Source organism: Labrus mixtus, chromosome 18, assembly GCF_963584025.1.
Source record: "Labrus mixtus chromosome 18, fLabMix1.1, whole genome shotgun sequence".
Lineage (NCBI taxonomy): Eukaryota > Metazoa > Chordata > Actinopteri > Labriformes > Labridae > Labrus > Labrus mixtus.
The window spans coordinates 8,745,937-8,769,993 of NC_083629.1; the positions used below are offsets into that span (position 1 = coordinate 8,745,937).

General features: G+C 47.3%; 1 protein-coding gene across 2 annotated transcripts; it reads left to right on the plus strand.

Moving 5' to 3' along the window:
• The first annotated feature begins 1,130 nt into the window (after window positions 1-1,130).
• arid4a (AT-rich interactive domain 4A) lies at window positions 1,131-22,916 on the plus strand. Of its 2 annotated transcripts, none has more exons than XM_061063764.1 (25): window positions 1,131-1,273; window positions 2,239-2,289; window positions 4,267-4,377; window positions 5,482-5,547; window positions 5,645-5,735; window positions 6,413-6,492; window positions 6,594-6,691; window positions 9,722-9,857; window positions 9,949-10,028; window positions 10,123-10,199; window positions 10,392-10,570; window positions 10,662-10,734; window positions 14,120-14,214; window positions 14,290-14,387; window positions 14,555-14,790; window positions 15,051-15,267; window positions 16,281-16,442; window positions 16,528-16,609; window positions 16,959-17,166; window positions 17,255-17,317; window positions 17,397-18,986; window positions 19,142-19,246; window positions 20,233-20,388; window positions 20,503-20,649; window positions 20,745-22,916. In XM_061063764.1, exons 2-25 carry the CDS (start codon window positions 2,284-2,286, stop codon window positions 20,846-20,848), a joined length of 4,260 nt encoding a protein of 1,419 aa, XP_060919747.1. In that variant the 5' UTR covers window positions 1,131-1,273; window positions 2,239-2,283; the 3' UTR covers window positions 20,849-22,916. The 2 variants fall into 2 exon arrangements, with proteins under 2 accessions (XP_060919747.1, XP_060919748.1); XM_061063765.1 differs by having other exon boundaries at window positions 1,222-1,269.
• The last annotated feature ends 1,141 nt before the right edge of the window (window positions 22,917-24,057 follow it).

Sequence of the window (24,057 nt, forward strand, 5' to 3'; positions counted from 1 at the left end):
AATGAGATGTACATGAGAAGGTGAAAAGACATGGATATTAGATTATGAGCTTTATTTATACAACAATCAAACGTTATTTACTTTGATGAAGTGTTAAGATCAGCTCAATATGAATATGATGAGCTGTAAACTTGAACAGAGCAGCAGCCATCTCTGCATGTGTTGTTTAGAAATAACCTCCACAGAGGAACATGACATATATGGCTCTGCCATCACTCTCTTCCTGTTACGTAAGAGCTCTGTTGTTCCCGCCCACCTCGTCTCTTTACAAACGGCGCCACAAACACAGAGCGTCTTCAGCTAACCCCGCCGTTAGTCTCGGTGATGCTTTTTAACGGTGTGTTTACCGCCTGACCTCCGCCCTCAGGTCTCAGATCGGCTCCTTCACTGACCGTCTGAGTCTTTAAAACTTCAGTGGAGCGTTTTGTTGTGGTGCCTGCTTCAACACAAGCTCCGATACGTGACGTCTCACGTATAGAAGCGGCACCACGGAACCTAATTTAAAAACATGTCTACTCAGTGTTTACAGCGGTCGTAGTCGAGTTATTTATGTGATGGGAAAAAAAATAGGATCATTAAGCTGCGTCAGGATATCATCATTAACCTTCGGCATACCTGTCATGTATAAAAGAGAGCTTTTAATAACACAAATTAAACTTTAGTTCTGTGTTTGACCTCTCTTTCCAGTTATTGTCATTGACACGCAGTGGTAAACCGGTGTTAATGTTGAACTTTTTATGATGACTTCTGCTTTGTGAGCAAATATTAAAGTAATGTTCATGTTTTCTAAACTGCTTTTAACAGAGTTTATTGTCCTGTCAATAAACGATGTCAAATAATTGAAGATTTTTTGAATAGGGTTTGGTTTGCAGCTCTCCGGCACGTATCCGGGCAGGGCTTCCTGCCGCGTCATTACAGACAAGGAAGCCCGCTCAACCAATAGGGACGCGCCGCTGTTGGGAACAAAGTGAGCGAGGCCAATGAAGATCTCGGGTGGCGGGTTTTTCTTCCAACTCACCTCTTATTGGACAATTGTTCAGCAGATGGCGTCATTTCCCTCGTGGCGCCGCGTTCGTATCACCCAACTGCGAAGCAAGAAGAGGTATGTCCAATAATAATCGAGGAATCACTCAGCCAATCGGAATACTCAATTTCGACCACCGCTGTCACCACAGCCAATCAGAGACCAGGAAACAGAGCTCGGGGCTCAACAGCTTGTTGTTCGTGTATCGCTTCACAGCGAGTGAGAGGGGAAGCAGCCGCGTCCGAGTATGTGAGTATAAAATCCATCTAAATGTGCCCGAACAGAGCTAAAACCGAAACCGGGGATAATCTGCGGCGGTTGCGGGACTCGGAGCCGGGGGGCGGGTGTCACAGTCGGGCCGGGATGGTCGCAGTTAGCCGCTGTTGTAGCGAGCAGGCTGGGGATTGAATGGCAGACAGTCGGCTTGTTTTTGCAGTGAAGAAATGTGAAGCTTGTGCGCCTTTGTGGAAGAAACGCCACAATTAAAAAAAAAAAAACCCACAGCAGAGGTTGTTCCGTCGAGTGTCACACCGTCCCGCTTGGTTCGGTAGAAACTTAGTACGTCCTGCGAGCGGAAGCTGCTGTAATGTGCTCGACGCTTTAAATCGCCAGATGATCACAAACTAGCTGTTCTGTCGCTAGTTAGCAAACTAGCTACATTTAGCCCCGGACCGGAGAGTGAAGACCCGCTCCTCCGCCAGCTCACCCCGCTTTAAACTGCTTCTGTTTGTACTTTGTTCGTGCAGGGACTCGGTAATGTGTTACTGGTTCTCCCCCACAGCTGCTGGTGTGTAGCAGGCGGGTTTGGGGGGTGGGGGGTGAAGTTAGCAGAGCTAGCAGAGCTGACATGGCGAGCTGTGATGGCGGAGTGACTCAGAGGAGCGGAGCGGGAAGGAGCGCTCCTCAGACCGCGATGTTCTCCTCACCCGCAGCCGCCCCGTGTCCCCCCTCACACCCGCTAATATTTAACCCCCAGCTCTCTGAAACAGTCCCTCCATGTCCGGGTGTAGTGAACGCTGTGAGCGAGTTGGAGTTGGCTGTTGGTGCCACATATTGGATCTGATCCGGGGAGGAGGGAGGGAGGGGGGCAGAAAGAATGCCAGAGCTAACATAAGTGAGCAGCTAGCTTGTTAGCTTAGCATTGTTTGACACCCTGTCCCTGTGTGTCCACTGCCTCCTGATGAAGCTCTCATGTGTCCTCGTGTGTGTTTCAGTGATCCGGATCCTTTCGAGCTGGACTCCCTCAAATAACCGGAGAGATGAAGGTGAGTGTTTGACCTGCTCACAGATCCTGCTCTCAACTTGCCTTTACTGGGATCTGACCAGTACAAGACTCAACAGTGTTTACAGGTCATGTCTGTAAACCAACCACAGATAGAGGTGTCACCACCCCATACTTATAAAGTTTTATAACATAGTAATGTTCATCTAAATACACTGATACCGGTTTGATACCATGACAACACAAAGAGACACTGATTGAGTCGTTTTTAGTATCACTTAACCAGTTTGTTCATCCTCAGGGTGATCCCATCAGGGCCGACATCAGAAGTCTGTTTATGTATCAATAATTGATGATCTGTCCATCATGTTAGTCATCCATCATGTAAAAATCTTTGTTTTATACAAAGCAATCATTCCTTTCTGTATTCAGTCTGAGACAGATATTCTTATCAATACGCAGTATGGGATCATCTACAGGTAATCAGAGTCATGGTCACCTCCACTCCAGACCTTAACAGACCCTCACAGACCTTAACAGACCCTCACAGACCTTTACAGACCCTCACAGACCGTAACAGACTCTCACTGACACTAACAGACCCTCACAGACCGTAACAGACTCTCACTGACACTCACAGACCTTAACAGACTCTCACAGACCCTAGCAGACTCTCACAGACCCTAACAGACTCTCACAGACCCTAACAGACTCCCACAGACCGTGACAGACTCTCACTGACACTCACAGACCTTAACAGACTCTCACAGACCTTAACAGACTCTCACAGACCTTAACAGACTCCCACAGACCGTAACAGACTCTCACTGACACTCACAGACTTTGACAGACTCTCACAGACCTTAACAGACCCTAACAGACTCCCACAGACCGTAACAGACTCTCACAGACTCTCACAGACCTTAACAGACTCTCACAGACCTTAACAGACTCTCACACTCTCACAGACCTTAACAGACTCTCACAGACCCTAACAGACTCTCACAGATCTTAACAGACCCTCACAGACCCTCACAGACCTTAACAGACCCTAGCAGACCTTAACAGACTCTCACTGACCCTCACAGACTTTCAAAGACACTCACATACCTCAATCATGTTTTATATTTTTATTCTCTGAGCTGAACTATGAGGGAGAACTCTTCCTGCATTCATGTCACATGGGATAAACAAGTTTCCTGAGTTGGAAAACGAACAAATCTGTGTTTATAAGACTGACTGAACTAGATTAATCAAACGTTCTGAATGTCGATCCAGTACTTTTTTTAATATCACAGATTCACTTTATTCTGCTGTTGTTGGCTTTCGCCCCAACATGAGGTAACAGAGCTGCATCAAACATGGATTCTAAGTAAACTGAACAGAAAAGGTCCAAAGAATGAAAAGTTAAAAACATAAAAACCTTTCTTCAAACAGTATTCACTTCATCAGTCTGAAGTTTAACGAGTTAGTCACCGGTTTGGTTATTAAAAACCATAAATGAACGATGAATGTTTTTGTTGCCATGGTAATAAAACAGATGTATTTTATTCCACTTTTAGTAGAATCATATCATATATAGTCTGTGGTGACCTCTGACTGCCATTAATACTAGTCTTTAGTTTCAATGGGATCAGACTTAAAATTGAGGCGTCTAAAGACTGAGATGTATGTTGATGATCAGATCTTTGAAGAGCTCTCTCAGCTTTCTCTATTCGAACAGACACCCGGCAGTGAGGCATCATGGGACATTTCAACAACCTGACAGTTATTAAAGGTGTATCTGCCCATGAAGTCTATATAACAGAACATCATATTTTATTCAGGGTCAGTGTGGATGACAAACCGGCAGAGCTGCTAATGCTAACAGCTAAACATGCTACAGAGGCAGAACTTATGTCTGAAGGATGATTTAATGTCAAAGTTTATAAACCTGAGAGCTGCAGCTCATCTGTTGCAGTGCATGCTGGGAGTCTTTGGGTCCTGATGTTGTGTGTGTGTGTGTGTGTGATTGTTTTAGGCAGCAGACGAGCCTGCCTACCTGACAGTGGGGACGGATGTCAGTGCCAAGTACAGAGGAGCCTTCTGCGAGGCCAAGATCAAGACTGTGAAGCGCATGGTGAAGGTGAAGGTAAGTGCTACACACTCCAGGGTCACACCTGAGGACACACACAGCTGGTGTCCTCAGGACTAACATTATAGAAGACGTTTGTAGTGAACATCAGCAGCTGGACGAGGCTGCAGTGCGTTATTCCTGTGAGTGAGTGAGTGACCAATCAGAGAGCGGATATTTGTCTGCATCATGGCGTCTCAGGAAGGACATGACGTGGAAAGAAGGCAGCTGAAGGAACAGAGTCTGACGATATGAGGAATATTTTGACCTTCATATCGATGCTTCATGTTGTCTGACAGATTCTCTGTCAAAGAGAGAAACTGATGAGCAGAAACACGATGAAGCTCTTTAATTATGTGTACGGAGATCACCACTGTGGGGCACCGGTGCAGGATATAAAAACATCACCCCACCCACTCTCTAACATTGTTTTTACATGTACACACTTGTGAACATTTCTAGATACAACAGGAGGACTGCTCCTGAAATCCTCCTGATCTGGTTGTTCAAATATGCAGCTCACAGCAGGAGTCTATCCCTGGGTAAAGCCCGGCTCACACTGTACGATCGTCCCCCGATTGTATAAAAGTCGGGGTGGCATGTCAGCTCACACTGTACGACTGAATCGTTTACGACGCCCGACCAGACCTTGAGATTTATGTGCTCACACTGTACGGCCGGTGTGCTCACACTGTACGAGTGAAATCGGGACGGAGCGTTGACAGTTGTTAATAAAGTTTCATGGAAGTTGTTGTAGGATAGAGGAAAGTAGATACAATTGTAGATATATGGATACAAGTTTCAGAAAAGAGTTGCACTGATGATCTGTACCTAAAACAAACAAAACGCCATGACTACAGTCCTCCCTTGTCTCTCGTGATTATATTGTAGTCACACAAAACTTCTGCCGGACTCTTTCATGACGTAACGCCTCTTACAGTCTGTCCTTCTGAGTCTTTACAGAAATTAGATTAATGACCTAGGTTAATGATGAGAGGTTCAGATGGAGTGTATTGGTCAGTGAAATAACTCCTCCTCTTCCTCCTCCACCTCCTCTTTCTCGTCGTCGTCCTCCTCCTCCTCTTCCTCTTCTTCCTCTTCCTCCTCTCTGTGTGTCTGCAGGTGACCCTGAAAGGTGACAGCACTTCCCAGGTGGTGCAGGACGACCAGGTCAAAGGGCCTCTAAGGGTAAGACGGTGATGATGATGAGGTGTTACCATGGTAACAGTGAGATGAGGCTGTAATGAGTATTAATAAATGGCCTCTGTGTGGTGCGCTCTCTCAGGTGGGCTCCACTGTGGAAGTGAAGACTAACGAGGGTCTGTCCAGTGAAGGCGTCATCGGTAAGCTGACGGACGCCAGCCTCTACACTGTGGGTGAGTCTATGATCCTGCTCTCTGATTGGTCCACACTGACGGATCACCTCCTGATGTCACAGGGTGTATCTGAAACTCACACAACCTGAGAGGAGAGCCAGCACCTTTCTGCCTGGATAAAAAGACCAGGTGGACACAGGGCTTTAGAAGTGATTTACCTGTTGCCTTGACATCATACTCGGCGTCCCGTGGAGCGTAAAGATGATTAATGTTACTTTTTATTCATTCAAAGATTTCACATCAACTTTTAGCCTAAACATGAAACAAAAACATTCACATATCTTCTTTTAGGTCACGCCCACTCTCTTTGTTATTACAGCATTCTGACTTTACAAACTGAAACACGTCTGAAGAACGACTTCCCAAATGTGAAAACCGGAGCTTCTGAGGAGCTCCTGAACGCAGCATCGATCAGATATTTCACATGTAATTCAAATGAAATATTAAAGACTCAGCAGGCTGTCTCGGTCCTCTGATCACAACTCAGTCTCCTCTTACTACATGTCAAAGGTCACGCCTGTGAGAATGTCGGCCCTCCACAATCGGTCAAAGCTAAACGTCATTAAAAAGGCGCTATACAAATTCAAGTTCTAATAATATGAATCAAAGTTCACTCACTGATGAGGGCTGCAGCTCAGGACAGGAAGTGACCTCACTGAACCATGTTTGTGTTTCAGTGTTTGATGATGGAGATGAGAAGACTCTTCGTCGTACGTCCCTGTGTCTGAAGGGAGAGAGACATTTTGCAGAGAGTGAGGTAAGTGTCTCTCAGAGGGAGGGACTACTTTCTGTATCCTTCCACCATGAAGGCGTCACAACATGTTAAGATCTTACATCATCGTCTTCTTGTCCACTCAGACGTTGGACCAGCTGCCGCTGACCAACCCCGAACACTTCGGCACGCCGGTCATCGGTAAGAAGACAAATCGAGGAGGACGGCGTTCGTCCCAGGCCGTGTGAGTGTTTACTCTTCATATAGAGACAAACGTGTGTCATGATCACGGATCTGATTTTATAATGAACTGCAGCTGCTGTTAGTTTGATTAAAATGATCCCACAGTGAACACATTTCAGACGCTTCAAATGTATACAACCTATTTGAATCCATTTGAAGAGCTCAAACAACGATTTCTTTAAAGGAGCAGTAGAAACTTCAGTGTTTAGCCAGCTCTGTATCGGTCTGTAAACCTTTCTGCATTCTAACCACTCTCCATTTTTCAAAAGCATCTCCAATATTGATTGAATGTAAAACTATTCACCATATCAACTGCCTCGCCGTTTATGATGATGGGAGGATGGGACACCCTTTCCCGTCTGAAGTCAAAGACTAAGGCCCTTTTTCAAACCAGCCCTTTTTCAAATATTAACAGCGAAAAGTTTTCTGCAACATGATTTAATATTGTTTTGTTTTTGCAACAGTCCCTGTAAATATAAAACACTTTACAATAAACAAACATATATTTGATCCTCAATACAAGACATATTTTAAGTTGTTAGCATCTTAGTTGGAGCAGTGTTTAGGTACTTGCGCGGAACTCACAGGTTGCTTCATCCATGACGACCGGACACGATAGGCGTTGCACGTGATCCGAAAGTCGGCATCGGTACAGACTCGCTGGTGGAGGGTTTTATAACCCACTACCACTCCCCGCTAATTGGTTTGGGACGAACTTAATATGGTGGACCCTCCGCGAGGACGCGCAGACGCAGGGGTAGTGGGTAGGGAGAGGGTGTAGTGGCCGGTTTGAAAAAGACCCTGACTCCTTGGTGTTGGAGACGTTTATGATTAGATTGTTTAACTCACTCCACCTGACTCAGTTTTGTTTTGATCTGTAGTGTGATTCGTCACACCAATGACCGTAGTATCGTCACAGTATTTTACGATAAAGTTATTATGATGTGAAGCAGTACAGTCATAAGTACACAAGGAGAACAACAATGGGCTTAGAATGCAGCCTTGCGGTGACCCAGTGCTTAGAACAAGTTCAGACAGACGATCTCCGATTGGAACTCTTTGAGGTCTCTGAGTCAAGAAACTAAAAGTCCATTCACAGATAGCATCACACAAACCAAGGCACTGCAGTTTGAAGGGATAATAGTATTAAGAGCAGAACTATAGTCTATGAAAAGTATCCTGACATAGGATTTGCCCTTGTCTAAGTGTTCATAGTCGGGACCGGCAGCTTTTTTAGGCTTGGTCTGGGACAAAGTGGATTGGACTTGCTGTAGTGTCACAGACAGCTTTCTCTGGTCACTAGGATTGAAAGGGATGAATACAGCAGCCTCAGTGATTGCAGCATCAAATCTGGAGTAAAAAGTGTTCAGTTCATTTCGGAGTGAAAGACCGTGAGCTGCAGTGTGGCTTCTGGGTTTGTAAGAAGAGATGGTGTTTAAACCCTGCCACATGCGACGGGGGTCGCTACCAGTGAAGTGACCCTCGATCCGTTCTCCGTAGGAGCGCTTAGCTGCTTTTATCGACCACTCCAGCAAGTATCTGGCCAGCTTATAGCTAGTGACATCACCAGATTTAAAAGCAGTGGCACGGCCCTTTAGTTTAAGTCTGACAACATTATTGAGCCAGGGCTTTTGGTTGGAGTGTTGCTTATAGGGATACTTCACCCATTAAGCTTTGTATCATTAGAAACCTGGTAGTATTTTTGAATGGTCGTGCATCCCACCCTCATTTTCCCCTGAGATGGGAAATCTTTGTATTTCTTTGTAAGTCTGAAAAGGAGCCTCCGATGACGCAAAAAATCGTCATTTTGCATCATCGTAAGCTGTTGCGGTTAGCGGTGTGAAATTACAACGCTAGTTCCTCATATTTTCGACCACTGAAGCTACAGACCTATTACAGATCGGTAGGTGGGAACTCACTCCCAGAATCCAAACTTAACGTCTGCCATATTGCTTGGAAGCTATGCTAACAGGCTCTATGGAGAAAGCTGATAATGGTGAAAAAATATAAACATAGCGGTCTTGGCTGCTGCCAAAACGGCCTGTCGGCCGCCGCCAGCGGCGGCCAAGAGGACCTTAGTGGGAGTGGCCTGCGGTGCTGTGCATTCTGGGATTTGGTGTCTTTCACCCATGTGAGCCAAAAAGACACTTTCTGCCTTTTCTCAGTCAAGAAGGCACCAACTTCAGAATTTATTTCACATTTCTACTACATATATGACCCAATGTCAATACAGATTAATGTTTCAACGGGTGAAGTATCCCTTTAACAACCCGACGGGGGATACAGGTCTATGCAGAAGTCAATATCCAGTGACAGCATCACAATATTCCTCCAGGTCATCAGATTTAAAAACAGACCAGTCAGTGACATCAAAACACCCTTGTAGTTGAGTTTCAGCAACTTTAGACCAGCATTGAGTAGAGCGTCCAGTCGGTTTGACTAATCTGTTCCTCTGTACATAGGGGGGTGATGGAAGAATGGACCGATGATGGAAGGGAATGATAAGCAGCCTTTATGTTGCTCTAACATTGGTCTGATTTAAGAAGACAGTGATTGAAATCTCCCGCTGCTATAATCACTGCTTCAGGGTGGGAGCTTTCATATTTATGAATGATATCCGCCAGCTCGTTAAGTGGGGTTGAGGCTTCAGCCGGGGATGGATGTAAACAGCCAGTATAAAAACAGCTGCAAATCTGTATCTTGAAGTGCTTTTAATGTGAAACATTACATTACAGCAGTAGCAACTTAACACAACTTGTCTGAAATAAAAAGGACAGAAACAAAACTAACCCTGAACAAAGCTCACAGCTAAGAGATACAACATCCTGAGAAGAGAACACAGAGACTTAATAACATCATACTCTCATCTAATCAACTAAACACACACAAACCTTTTAAATGATACAAAAGGAGTTCATATTTATAAGACATAGAAACATAATAGAAAACTGAGACGAGTGAAGATGCACAGCTCTAGAGAAAGGAATACTAACTGTTCGTCTGTGTCTCTCTCTGTCTCTGTCTCTCTCAGGGCTGATGAGGAGAACGAGTCTTCGTCCAGTGAGGATGAGGAGGAGGACAGGAGGAGGTTGAATGACGAGCTGTTGGGGAAAGTATCCTGCATCGAGAACGAGGATGAACAGCCAGGCAGCTGGTACCTGGCCCTGGTGAGCACGCACACACACGCATCCCGGAGTGCAGGCTCTGATTTGATTGGCTGTGAGCGATGATGTCACTCAGGTGTGTTCACTCCCTCAGGTGGTGTCTCCGAGCTGTAACGATGAGCTGGTGGTGAAGAGGGATCAGTGTCTGGTCCGATCCTTCGGAGACGCCAAGTTGTGAGTTTTCTATTTTTCTTTATTGAATTGATCTTGGATTCTAAACCGAACAGTAGCCTCACTCTCCTGCTTCCTGTCTCCTGTTGTCCTGCAGCTACACGGTGGCGAGGAGACACGTCCGCGCTGTCACCTCCTCCAGCATCATCAGGTCCGAGTTCTCCAGCAGTAGAGGTGAGACACAGCAATTGCACCAGGAGGCCCTGACTCAGCTGTCAGAGCTCTACACTGACTGCTTTCTCTTTTTTTATCTTCCAATGATTGTTCTCATCATTTTTCTTATTTTTCCTCCTCCATCCTTTAATACTTTAACTTTTTCTCTAACCCCCCCCCCCACCAACTTTCTCCTCTGTCTCCTGCCTCCAGGTTTTTTAGCAGCCCAGACGTTCTTGAAGAGCAGGGAGGTTCCAGATTTGTGGAAGATGGACATGAGTCAGATCCTGGACTCCTCCTCCAGTGATGAAGAGGACGAGGAGGAGAAGGAGAGTGACGGAGAAGAGGATGATGAAGAGGTGAAGAAAAAGAAGAAACACATGAAAGAAGAGGTGAGACTTGAGTGACTGAAGCTGCTGCGTGGTGTTCAGATGCTCACCTGTCTGTCTGCTCACCTGTCTGCCTCTCTGTTCCTTTGGTCAGCCGGAGGAGGAGCTGGATCCGGAGGAGAGAGACCACTTTCTGCAGCAGCTCTACAAGTTCATGGAGGACAGAGGTGAGTGTTGGGGTGCACACCAGTCCCCCTGTTCTGTACTGAAGCAGATGTGATTGTGTGAAATGTGTGTTGAATCATTGTAAGCAAACACACTGCAGTGAGGTACCAGAGGATAATGTTACAGTGTGTAGGTTGAGGTTTGTGCTCTCTATTAGAGCTCCAACAGGTTTATCCAGTCTCTCTGTAGTCTCAGCTGCATGAAGGGAGCACATGTTCACTTACATGTTCAGACAGGGTGACAGTGGAAGAAGTTCAAACTCCTTCTAACTCTGTGATAATGTCACACAGTGAGACCGTTTGGAATCTTTCTTAGCAGCCAGGTTAGCGATAGCCTCAACCCTGGCCGAGGTCACCCGCCCAGTTTCAGAGCTTCTCTCTGACACTTCCTGTGAACTGGTGCTTCCATCTTTAGTGACTGTTAGGTCTGTTTAAACATGCTGTGTGTCACTGTTTACCTGTCTGACTGACTGTTTACCTTGCTGTCTGACTGTTTACCTTGCTGTCTGACTGACTGTTTACCTGTCTGACTGACTGTTTACCTGTCTGACTGACTGTTTACCTTGCTGTCTGACTGACTGTTTACCTTGCTGTCTGACTGTTTACCTGTCTGACTGACTGTTTACCTTGCAGTCTGACTGTTTAGCAGTCTGACTGTTTACCTGTCTGTCTGACTGTTTACCTTGCTGTCTGACTGTTTACCTTGCTGTCTGACTGTTTACCTGTCTGTCTGACTGTTTACCTGTCTGACTGTTTACCTGCCTGACTGACTGTTTACCTGTCTGTCTGACTGTTTACATGTCTGACTGACTGTTTACCTGTCTGACTGACTGTTTACCTGTCTGTCTGACTGTTTACCTGTCTGACTGACTGTTTACCTTGCTGTCTGACTGTTTACCTGTCTGACTGACTGTTTACCTTGCTGTCTGACTGTTTACCTGTCTGTCTGACTGTTTACCTTGCTGTCTGACTGTTTACCTGTCTGACTGACTGTTTACCTTGCAGTCTGACTGTTTACCTTGCTGTCTGACTGTTTACCTGTCTGTCTGACTGTTTACCTGTCTGACTGACTGTCTACCTGTCTGACTGACTGTTTACCTGTCTGACTGACTGTTTACCTTGCTGTCTGACTGTTTACCTGTCTGACTGACTGTTTACCTTGCAGTCTGACTGTTTACCTGTCTGTCTGACTGACTGTTTACCTTGCTGTCTGACTGTTTACCTGTTTGACTGACTGTTTACCTTGCTGTCTGACTGACTGTTTACCTGTCTGTCTGTTTACCTGTCTGTCTGTCTGTTTACCTGTCTGTCTGACTGTTTACCTTTCTGTCTGACTGTTTACCTGTCTGTCTCACTGTTTACCTGTCTGTCTGATTGTTTACCTGTCTGTCTCACTGTTTACCTGTCTGTCTGATTGTTTACCTGTGTCTCACTGTTTACCTGTCTGTCTGACTGTTTACCTGTCTGTCTGACTGACCATTTTACCTGTCTGTCTGACTGTTTACCTGTCTGTCTGACTGACTGTTTACCTGTCTGTCTGACTGACTGTTTACCTTGCTGTCTGATTGTTTACCTGTCTGTCTGATTGTTTACCTGTCTGTCTCACTGTTTACCTGTCTGACTGACTGTTTACCTTGCAGTCTGACTGTTTACCTGTCTGTCTCACTGTTTACCTGTCTGTCTGACTGTTTACCTGTCTGTCTGACTGTTTACCTGTCTGTCTGACTGTTTACCTGCCTGACTGACTGTTTACCTGTCTGTCTGACTGTTTACATGTCTGACTGACTGTTTACCTGTCTGACTGACTGTTTACCTGTCTGTCTGACTGTTTACCTGTCTGACTGACTGTTTACCTTGCTGTCTGACTGTTTACCTGTCTGACTGACTGTTTACCTTGCTGTCTGACTGTTTACCTGTCTGTCTGACTGTTTACCTTGCTGTCTGACTGTTTACCTGTCTGACTGACTGTTTACCTTGCAGTCTGACTGTTTACCTGTCTGTCTGACTGTTTACCTTGCTGTCTGACTGTTTACCTGTCTGACTGACTGTCTACCTGTCTGACTGACTGTTTACCTGTCTGACTGACTGTTTACCTTGCAGTCTGACTGTTTACCTGTCTGTCTGACTGACTGTTTACCTTGCTGTCTGACTGTTTACCTTGCTGTCTGACTGTTTACCTGTCTGACTGACTGTTTGTCTGTCTGTCTGTTTACCTGTCTGTCTGTTTACCTGTCTGTCTGACTGTTTACCTGTCTGTCTCACTGTTTACCTGTCTGTCTCACTGTTTACCTGTCTGTCTGACTGACCATTTTACCTGTCTGTCTGACTGTTTACCTGTCTGTCTGTCTGACTGACTGTTTACCTGTCTGTCTGACTGACTGTTTACCTTGCAGTCTGACTGTTTACCTGTCTGTCTGACTGACTGTTTGTCTGTTTACCTGTCTGTCTCACTGTTTACCTGTCTGTCTGACTGTTTACCTGTCTGACTGACTGTTTACCTTGCTGTCTGACTGTTTACCTGTCTGACTGACTGTTTACCTTGCAGTCTGACTGTTTACCTGTCTGTCTGATTGACTGTTTGTCTGTCTGTTTACCTGTCTGTCTGACTGTTTACCTGTCTATTTACCTTACTGTTTGACTGACTGTTTGTCTGTCTCACTGTTTACCTGTCTGTCTCACTGTTTACCTGTCTGTCTGATTGTTTGTCTGTCTGACTGTTTACCTGTCTGTCTGACTGTGTGTCTGTCTGACTGACTTTTTGTCTGTCTGACTGTTTACCTGTCTGACTGACTGTTTACCTTGCAGTCTGACTGTTTACCTGTCTGTCTGATTGACTGTTTGTCTGTCTGTCTGTCTGTTTACCTGTCTGTCTGACTGTTTACATGTCTGTTTGACTGACTGTTTGTCTGTCTCACTGTTTACCTGTCTGTCTCACTGTTTACCTGTCTGTCTGACTGTTTACCTGTCTGTCTCACTGTTTGTCTGTCTGACTGACTTTTTACCTGTCTGTCTGACTGTTTACCTGTCTGTCTGACTGTTTACCTGTCTGACTGACTGTTTACCTTGCAGTCTGACTGTTTACCTGTCTGACTGACTGTTTACCTGTCTGTCTCACTGTTTATCTGTCTGTCTGACTGTTTACCTGTCTGTCTCACTGTTTGTCTGTCTGACTGACTTTTTACCTGTCTGTCTGACTGTTTACCTGTCTGTCTGACTGTTTACCTGTCTGACTGACTGTTTACCTTGCAGTCTGACTGTTTACCTGTCTGTCTGTCTGACTGACTGTTTACCTGTCTGTCTGTCTGTCTGACTGACTGTTTACCTGTCTGTCTCACTGTTTACCTCTCTGTCTGTCTGTCTCACTGTTTACTGTTTTTCTGTCCCTCAGGGACCCCGATCAACAAGCCCCCTGTGCTGGGTTACAAAGACCTGAACCTGTTCAAACTCTTCAGACTGGTTTATCAACAGGGAGGCTGCCACAAGGTGAGAGACCTGATCGTCATAAACGCCTGTAACGTCACTTCCTGTTGGCTTTGCTGACCCTGTGTGTGTGTTTAGATTGAGTCAGGGACCGTGTGGAAGCAGGTCTACATGGATCTGGGGATCCCCATCCTGAACTCTGCAGCGTCCTACAACGTGAAGACGGCCTACAAGAAGTAAGAACTCACCTGAAAGATACCTGAGATTCATTCAATGAATTAAATTCAAGGATCCTGTGAATCTCTGAACATCTGTAGAATGTATCAAAGACTCAGACGGGTCAGACTCGCACTCCATTTCCCATCAGCCCCTGCTTTAATGACCATGTATCTGCCGTCTTCAGGTACCTGTACGGTTTCGAGGAGTACTGTCGTTCCGCCTCCATCGCCTTCAGGACCATCCATCATAACAACCCCCGCCCTCCCACCAGTCCAGCCAATCTAAGGCAGGCTGGGGTGGAGCTAAAAGAGTCCTGCTCGCCAGAATTAAAGGTGGAGCATGTGGATGACAAGATGGAGGAGGTGGAGTCAGAGAGTGAGAGTGAAAAGGAGGAGGTGAAGGAGAGACAGTTGTCCCCAAGGGTGAGAAAACCTTTACTCCCGTTTCTCCCCCCTTTTCCCCTCCTGTTTCTCCTCGTTTGTCCTCCTGTTTGTCCTCCTCCTGTCTTTTCCCTTCTGTTACCTCACTTTTTTTTCTCCTCCTCAATGCCATCTCTGTCTTCTCCTGTGTCTCCTCATGACATGAAGCTGCTCCCCTTTTTTCCCCCCTTCAACTGACGGATACGGTTCCTGTACAGATATGATGTGTGACCTTGTGTGTGTGTGTGTGTGTGTTTCAGGGGGGGAGGAGGAGGTGTGTGGGGAGTCTGGTGAAGGCAGACAGGGAGTTTCCATCCAGACCAGAGAAGAGAGGAGGAGATAACAGTGAGGAGCAGAGGGAGATGAGGAGACGCAGCCACAGGAGAATGGAGGACTCGGAGAGAGGCTCTGAGGAGGATGATGATGATGATGAAGATGAGGATGAGGAGGATGAGATGGAGAGGAGGAGAGGAGAAAGGTGAGACTCATAAACCTGTGTGATGTATTTAAAATAAACTCTGATATACGAAGACTGCATTGAGGGAGAGACCAGTTGAAGTTCTCTCCGAGCTCAGATTGTCCTGATGTTACATCACAAACGACAAACCTGCTCGCCACTCTCAAACCCTTTGATTGTCTGTGCAGCACGTCACATTTGCAGTCTGTGCACGCTGTGCGTAAGTTAAAACATATTCAACTTGGGCGCAGCGCTCTGTGACGTCACCTCCACGTAAATGGACATGAGCTTATATAGCACTTTTCTAGTCTTCCGACTACTCAAAGCGCTTTTACACCGCCTGTCACACCCACCCATTCATACCCTTTCACACACTGATGCAGCGGGAGCAATTCAGGGTTAAGTGTCTTGCCCAAGGACACATCGGACATGTTGCTCAGCTGGGGATCGAACCCTCGACCTTCCGGTTGAGAGGCGACGACTGTACCAACTGAGCCACAGCCGCCACGTGTCCAATAGGAGTTAAGGTCGGGTGAATCGCTCGTTATAGAGCTGCAGCTCCTAGAGGAGCCTAAACTCCCACATCCTGTCGTGTTCTGAGGATTTCATGAAGCCACGCCCTCTTCTACTTCTTCACTGCTCGTCTCCTCAGCAGGAGAGAGGTTTCTACTGAAGAGTTGACAGAAACAAAAACACTGCACATCCAACAAGCTACTTTCCAGACTATCGTTTCTGTCACCTAGCAACGTGCCGATGATTTGCCCGTGTGAGAGCTCCCCTTCTGCTCAACCCCCTACTCTGCGGTGAACACAGCACGTCCTATCAGAAAAGTCCTTCAGTCTGATTTTGAACATCAATACAGAAAGTTTTTGTAAGTTTCATATGTTTAGTCTCTGAACCCGTGTTTCAGTCAAAAACACTGAATATGTGAATCTGCGAATCTGCTGTCAGAGTGAAGACAGGAAACCATCAAGACTAAACTCAGGCCGGTAATGTGTTTAACACTATTCATGGATGGTGTGTGTGTGTGTCAGGAGTGAAGGCGAGGAGGATGAGGACTCTCTGGCGGGGACCAAGGTGAGGGTTAAGTACGGCCGGGGAAAGACTCAGAAGATCTACGAGGCTCACATCAAGAAGACGGATGTGGACAACGGAGAGCAGTTCTACCTTGTTCATTACTACGGCTGGAACGTCAGGTGAGCGTCTGTGCTGGAGGAGGAGTTCGGGTGAGCTGGAGGCGGGGCCTGTGTTGACCCAGGTGTGTGTGTGTGTGATCCTCAGGTACGATGAGTGGGTGAAGGCTGACCGGATTATCTGGCCCCCGGAGAAAGGGACAAAGAAGAGACAGAGAAAGAAGGGCAAGGTGAGCAGCTCCACATTTCACCGTCAGCAGGTTTAACACGCCTCTCTGGGTAACCCCTGACCCTCATCACGTCTACCTGGTCAGGCGCTCAACATGGTTGATACGGTTAATGTTTTATGATAATTCTTAAATATGAAAAATTAATAGAATCAAAAAGTGCTGTCAGAGACGATCGGATATATTCAATGTATGTTGGACACTTTCAACGTGTGCAGGAGTTTGCGTTCATTGAAACAATAAAAGACCTAGGATTTATTTTTTGGTTGGCATGGTAACCAAGCAGGCCTGCAGAGTGATGGCAGTCGTGTCTTCTGCAGTTTGATTAATAACTCCTCTTTGTCTCCAACAGAACAAGGAGGAGTCAGAGAAGGAGCGAGACGATGAGAAGACACCGACTATGGCGGTGAAGCCGCCGGGAGCGAAGCGAGGTCGACCTCAGACCAGGACCCCACCCACAGGCCTCCCAGGACGCAGTGTTTCAAAAACGCCCAGCACAGAGGGACGTTCCAACGGCAGGAGCAGGTCTGAGACGGCGTCCAGCATGTCCAACGGAGACAGTAAGACACACTGACCATGCTCAGAAGAGTTATTACTTTGGGTCATGTTCATTTTTGTTAACTTTTAAATAAACTCCTCCCCCTGCAGACACTCCTCGCAGGAGAACACGGAGAACGTCGGGGATGTACGACTCAGACCGAGCGTCCAATGGTGAGAAATAATCCTCGTCATGTTCCCGTTTCCCTTCTTTGATCCATACAGTAACTAACACAGCATCTGTTTCATGCAGAGGAGTCTGGGAACTCAACTGATGACAGTGAATCAGAAGACACGCCTGACGATAAGAAGCCGTCGCCATGGAGAGGGAGGGTTGAAGCCCCACCCAGCCACCAGCAGGAAGAGGAAGAGGAAGAGGAGGAGGCATGTGAGAACATCATTCCAACCGTTGACAATGAAAACACTCTTGCCACGGGAACAGCAGGTCAACTTCCTGCTGCCTCAGAGCCTCAGTCTCCCAGCATGCCTCAGGACAAATTCCTGAGCCAATCAATGAAGAAGGAGGCAGACGAGGGGGAGGAGCCTTCAGTGGAACCTGCCAAGTTACCTGTTCACTCAGAAAAGGAGGCAGGAACGTCGCCTCTGCAGGAGGGAGTCACCAGGACACTGTCCGTCCACGAGAGCAGCAAGATGTCTCCTAGACAGGAAGTGGTCATTAAGACGTCCCCCCGAAGGGCGTCCCCCCTCCCTGACAGAACCAATAAGATGTCTCCTTCCGCTGCTGACAAACACAAGTCATCTCCGGAAAAGACACCGCCGGTATCGTCTCCTCTGTCAGCTCCTGCAGAGGAGGAGGACAACAGGTCAACTCCTTTGTCCTCCCCGAGGCTCAAAGGTCGTAGGTCGAACATCCGAGAGACGGGCTCTGAAACTCCGCCCAGAACACCCCTCTGCACTCTTAGCCCTGCCCAACATGTTAGCCCCTCCAACATGGCAGCAGTGTCATCTCCTCCTCGTGGTGTCCTGAAGAGGCAGGATGAGCCAATGGTGGTCCTCCACTGCCTCCCTACCCAGCGCCTTCCCCCTGAGTCTCCCCCCGCAGACTCTGACACTGACTCCGCCTCTGAGGAGGAGGAGGCGGGGTTACTTGAGGAGAGGAGCTCTGCGCAGAAACGTAAAGCAGCAGACCAGCGAACAGCCGAGAAGAAGCTGCGCCCCGAAAGGAGGCAGGAGGAGGCCGCGTCCCCCAAAACTCCCCCTGCAGCGTCCAAGATGGCCCCCAGCACGTCACCAAAGACACTTTCCCCCCTGCGGAGGGAGGAGTCTGAGAGGAGGAGCACGGTGAAGACAGAGGAGTGGCCCAGTCTGGCTGAAGAGACTCTGAAGGAGGTGTCAGGGGAGCGACTGACTGGCGGAATTACAAAGGAGTCAGAGGTGCATGCTGGGATGCCAGAACCTGCTGTGGAGGCTCATGGCCCTGCCCCCTCCGAGGAGGCAGAGCCTCAGATTGGCCCTGAGGCTCTGGTCTGCCACGAGGTGGACCTGGATGACCCTGATGAGAAGGAGAAGCCTTCTACCCCCCCAGAGCACCTCCTCCTGATGATGAGGGAGCCGCAACAAGTTCCTCCCACTCTGCCTCCTCTTCTCAACACCTCTCTCCCCTCCTCCCAGTCCCCCCACCTCCCCCAGCCTCAGGTTAGGCCCTTCCTGCCGGCCACCGCTCCCAGCTCCTCCCCTGAGGAGCTCCACCCAGCCAGGAGCGCTGCAGAGGAGGAGAGAGGAGGGGGGAGGAGGGAGCAGGAAGGAGACTCCAGCCCAGGATTTGATGGCAGCGCCTCCTCCTCCACCTCCCTGCTGTCCCTGCAGGACGCCAAGGACAGAGGTAAGACCAGAGACTTGCTCTTCACCTCCTCACTTGTTGGCCTGTCCTCCTTCTCACTTCTTTGTGTTGTTGTTATGGAGGCCTGTGATTGTTCTGTGGATTTGGAGGCCTGTGATTGGTCGGTTGATGTTAACCTGTGTGATGTTGACTCTCAGGTCAGAAGAGGGTGATTGATGTAAACTCGAGCCCGACAACCAAGAAACACAAACGTAACCAGAAACGAGCGCACACACCTGGGAAGGCGGACAAGAACGGAGCAGGTGAGCTGATGATGTCATGTTGATGTCACTGTCATGCCTCCTTCATGTTAGTGTAAACCTGCAGAGGAGATCATGTTTTATTTGTGGTATTAATCTGTTTGTTAAATAAAAGACGCGCGCACACACACGTTCCTGGTTCAGAGCGCACACACACACATGTTCCTGGTTCAGAGCGCACACACACACACGTTCCTGGTTCAGAGCGCACACACACATGTTCATGGCTCAGAGCGCGCACACACACATGTTCCTGGTTCAGAGCGCGCACACACACATGTTCCTGGTTCAGAGCACACACACACACACACACATTCCTGGTTCAGAGCGCACACACACACACGTGTTCCTGGTTCAGAGCGCGCACACACACATGTTCCTGGTTCAGAGCGCACACACACACACACGTTCCTGGTTCAGAGCGCACACACACATGTTCCTGGTTCACAGCGCACACACACACGTTCCTGGTTCACAGTGCACACACACACGTTCCTGGTTCAGAGCGCACACACACATGTTCCTGGTTCACAGCGCACACACACACGTGTTCCTGGTTCAGAGCGCACACACACACACGTGTTCCTGGTTCAGAGCGCACACACACACACACACACGTGTTCCTGGTTCAGAGCGCACACACACATGTTCCTGCTTCAGAGCGCACACACGTGTTCCTGGTTCAGAGCGCGCACACACACATGTTCCTGGTTCAGAGCGCACACACACACACACGTTCCTGGTTCACAGCTCACACACACACACGCGTTCCTGGTTCACAGCGCACACACACGCGTTCCTGGTTCACAGCGCACACACACGCGTTCCTGGTTCACAGCGCACACACACGCGTTCCTGGTTCACAGCGCACACACACAGGTTCCTGGTTCACAGCGCACACACACATGTTCCTGGTTCAAAGCAAAGAACAAATGGACCAACCCAAATGTTTACTGATGTAGTCTTCTGGTCCTCTGACCCCTCCACAGGGCACAGCAGTGACAGCGAGGACCAGTCCCGGGTCTCATCTCTGTCCCAGAAGTCTCCAAAGTCTCGTTGTCCCGGCCTGTCGTCTCCATCGTCTCACAGTAAAGACAAACAACCCTTCTCTCCTCAGAGGACCTACAAGTGGACCTTCCAGCTCGGTAACAACGTCCGCCATCTTCGTTATCGTTATTCAAACGTCTTCTCCGTATGGGACAGTCAGTCTGACCCCCCCCCCCCCCCCCCCCCCTCCCCCCTCCTGTCTCCCCCCACAGACGAGCTGGACTCCATGTCCAGCACAGAGAGGATCTCCTTCCTGCAGGACAAGCTGCAGGAGATCAGGAAGTACTACATGACCCTGAAGTCTGAGGTGGCGTCCATTGACCGGCGCAGGAAGAGACTAAAGAAGAAGGAGAGAGAAGGTAGGAGACGCAGTGCATGCTGGGAAACCACCTGACACAGGTTCAGTAGTATTCAGGTAAATTCTCATGAGAGTTGTTTATTCATCCCCCCTCAGTGTCTAACACCACCGCCTCCACCTCCTCGGGCTCCTCAGACACCGGGATGAGTCCTTCCTCGGCCTCGCCCACGCAGAACACCGTCGCTGTGGAGTGCAGGTGATAACACGCCCACTAAAGGCCCTGCCCACTCCTGATCAGCCCTGTCATTCCACAGACTCCGCCCACTCTGCCTGCACTGAGGTCATGATTGGAGAAACCTCCAGGTCAGAGACTGAGCTCAGACTGACAGGGGCACAAGCCCCACCCCCTCAGCTATGGACTGACTTCCTGTTTGAGGACACTGAAACCAGCCTTCTACTCGCCGCCACAGAGATCGTCTTTACATCATCCTGATTTCAAAATAAGTCTGTTTACTTCCTGTAAGGTTTGACAAACAGGAAGCAGCAGCAAACGTCTTTATGCAAATTATTTTTCTCTTTTTTTCATTCAAGAACTTTTTTAAGAAAACAGAAAAAAACAAGTTTTTGTCCTTTTTCTACAGAATCAGATTTTATTTAGATAAATATACAGATATAAAATCAAAAAAGTGAAGAGGGAGGGAGGGAGGGGAGAGAGGTGGACGTTTTTTTTTTTTTTGTTGAAATAATTCAAATGAAGTTTATTTATTCGGGTAGTGTGTGTGTGTGTGTGTGTGAGAGAGAGACTGTTTGAGTGTGTGTGTTTGGAGGATCTTTTCTGCCAGGAAACAATAAAAACGATGAAACTAAAAACAATTGAAGTCGAACGTTCAGCCTGACGAGACGACGTGTTTTTATTTGAACAATGGAAACGTCCTGAACGTTAGAAAACGGCGTCGGTGGTGATGGAGAGAACCTGCAGACGAAGTCGGTAAACTTTCTAATTTTAACAAAATAACTGACAAAGATGAATGTCCCATCATTCGTTGTCGAGGATCAGTATTTGTTTTTTTGGAGTTTCCAAACTACAGAAGCCCTGAGTGGACATGTATCCAAACGTTTAATTTCTCTGCGTGTTTCGTAACCACGATTTAAGTTTGTTTATTTAAAGAAATCTTTCATTTGAATGTCAGTGTTTCTCTGTCGATCAATGTGACTTTAAATTCAGACTTAAGGTATTTAAAACAGGTTAATGATGTCACAGAGTAAGGCTAACGTTCGCAGTGTTAGCACCTCCAGTCCTCACACCTGAGCTGTGATTCGTCGCTCCGGTTGAACTCGACGTGCTGAGCTCGTTAACATCAGGGTAGTAGAGCGAGGAGTAGGGGCCCCTTTACCAGAGCTGCAGCTCCAGCTAGTGGCAGAAGGCTGCATTACAGCTTGAGCACAACCTTCGACCGTCATCGAGGGCCAACGGATCAAATAGGAATAAGACGTTAAACGGGCTGCAGAGTAACAGGCGAGACGGCGTTTAACTGCCTGAACAGAAACTTCTCTGATTCTCAATCGTTTCCTCGACATAACAACTTCGAGATGAACGTGGTCGATATCAGGAGAATGCGTTTGTATGCTCAGGGCTTCCACACACGGGTGTTTCTATTAAAGAGTAGGTCAGTTACAGGCGGGTGAACATGGAAGAGCGGCGAGTTGAATCTCATCAGATATGAAATCTGTTTTCAGTGGGACTCGGGAAACCTCATTAACAAGGTTAAAGTCGACCATGGCGTTTTTATTTACCATCTTTGTGTTTGAAACGATAAACTGACTCATGAATGGATTCTTTAAGGAGTCGATTTTATTTAAAGAGCGAGTCTGAAACATGACTCAGCAGAATGTCACTTTGACTGTGAGTCTTTTTTTCTTCTTCATTGGTAATATTTCAGCGTTTTTCTTCTTCTCTGGCTGATTTGATCATCCGTCTGTACGTCCCCCTCTCTACTAGAGTTCTGCTGCACTATTTCCTGTTGTTTCTTCTTCCGTGGTTTTTGTCTCTGTGGCTGTGTGTCAGACGGCTGTGTTGTTTCTTTGTGTTGTAAATAAAGCTCTGAGAAAAGATTAAAGGTCGGTGTGGATGAGAGCACAACGTTTTCAGCCTGTAAAGAATGATTTCTACCATTTTTAACGGCTCTTTGTATCATCAACTCTGTTTGTTTTCTATGTGATCGTTTGTTAGCGGCGGTTTGAGAGCGACGACTGTAAATACACACCCACCCACAGAGGAGTGTGTGGCGCTCAATGAGCTCTCTGTTTCTAATAAAGTTTTTAAATACATCTCGTCCAGTCTCAACACTGACCCTCTCTCACATCCTCAGGAAACCTCAGACACCCTCCTTTTCACGCCGAGGCTGACAGCTCTCATGTTTGTAGTCTAAATAAGAAGCTACTTAGCTTAGCATAAAGCCTTTACCTGCACTCTGACACATTAAATAAAAACATTATGAATGTAAATGTGGCCAGTTAATGGAAGTATCATTTTTAGGTGGTTACCATAGAAATGTGTTCTGCTGTGAAGTGAGATGGAAGTGCTGCAATAGACAGTCTTTATGCTAAGCTAACTGAAGCTGCCTGTAGTTTCATGTTTAACACCCAGACATAAAGTCGGAAGGTTTAGTTTGAATCATCAGAATGTTTTTAATAAATGTCACATATCCTCCACTTCAACCAGTTTAAAGTCTCAGAGCTCTTCAAAACGTGTGTGAAGTTCTAAATCCACTCCGATCCTGTATTTGATCATGTCTATAAACCCCTCTATTTCAGCTCTGCTCAGAACAGACTGTTTCTGTGTCTGTACCTTTAAAAGTAAATGAGCTGTGTCTGACCACGCCCCCTCTCTGGAAGGGCTTGGGTGGCTCGGGCTTCCTCGCTCCATGCACTATTGTTTACAGTGAGAAGGCAGACTCAGAGGGCAGAACAAACACCTAGCTGTGGGAGTGTCACCCACCTGGGGGAGGGGCTACTGCCCTTTGTGATGTCATGAAGGGAAAATCTCCAAACGGCGTGTTTGAACACACATTTTCTGAAAAGTGGAGCAGGGAAAAGGAGAGGATGGACTTTTCTCACCATTGGGGGGTTTGAAGACAGACTAGCGCCACATATTAGAGTTAAGAGGAACATGGTGAAGTGTGACTTTGAGATCATTAAACATCTGAGCGAAGAGCTGAAAGGTTCAAAGTTAAACATAAAATGTAAAAAGTCATTAAATCATAGAGGATCAGAGAATAATTTATATATTTACATATAAACAGTTTGTGCTCAGGAGAGACCATGAGCTCGTTTGTGATGGAACTGTTTCAGATTCGTGTCGGTTCTCTCATCTCATGTTCCACTCAACATCTTTGTCCAAACTTCAAAGTTTCTTTGCACATCTGACGAGTTTCTCTCTCCTTACCTCCTTCACATGTTCAGTTTGTGA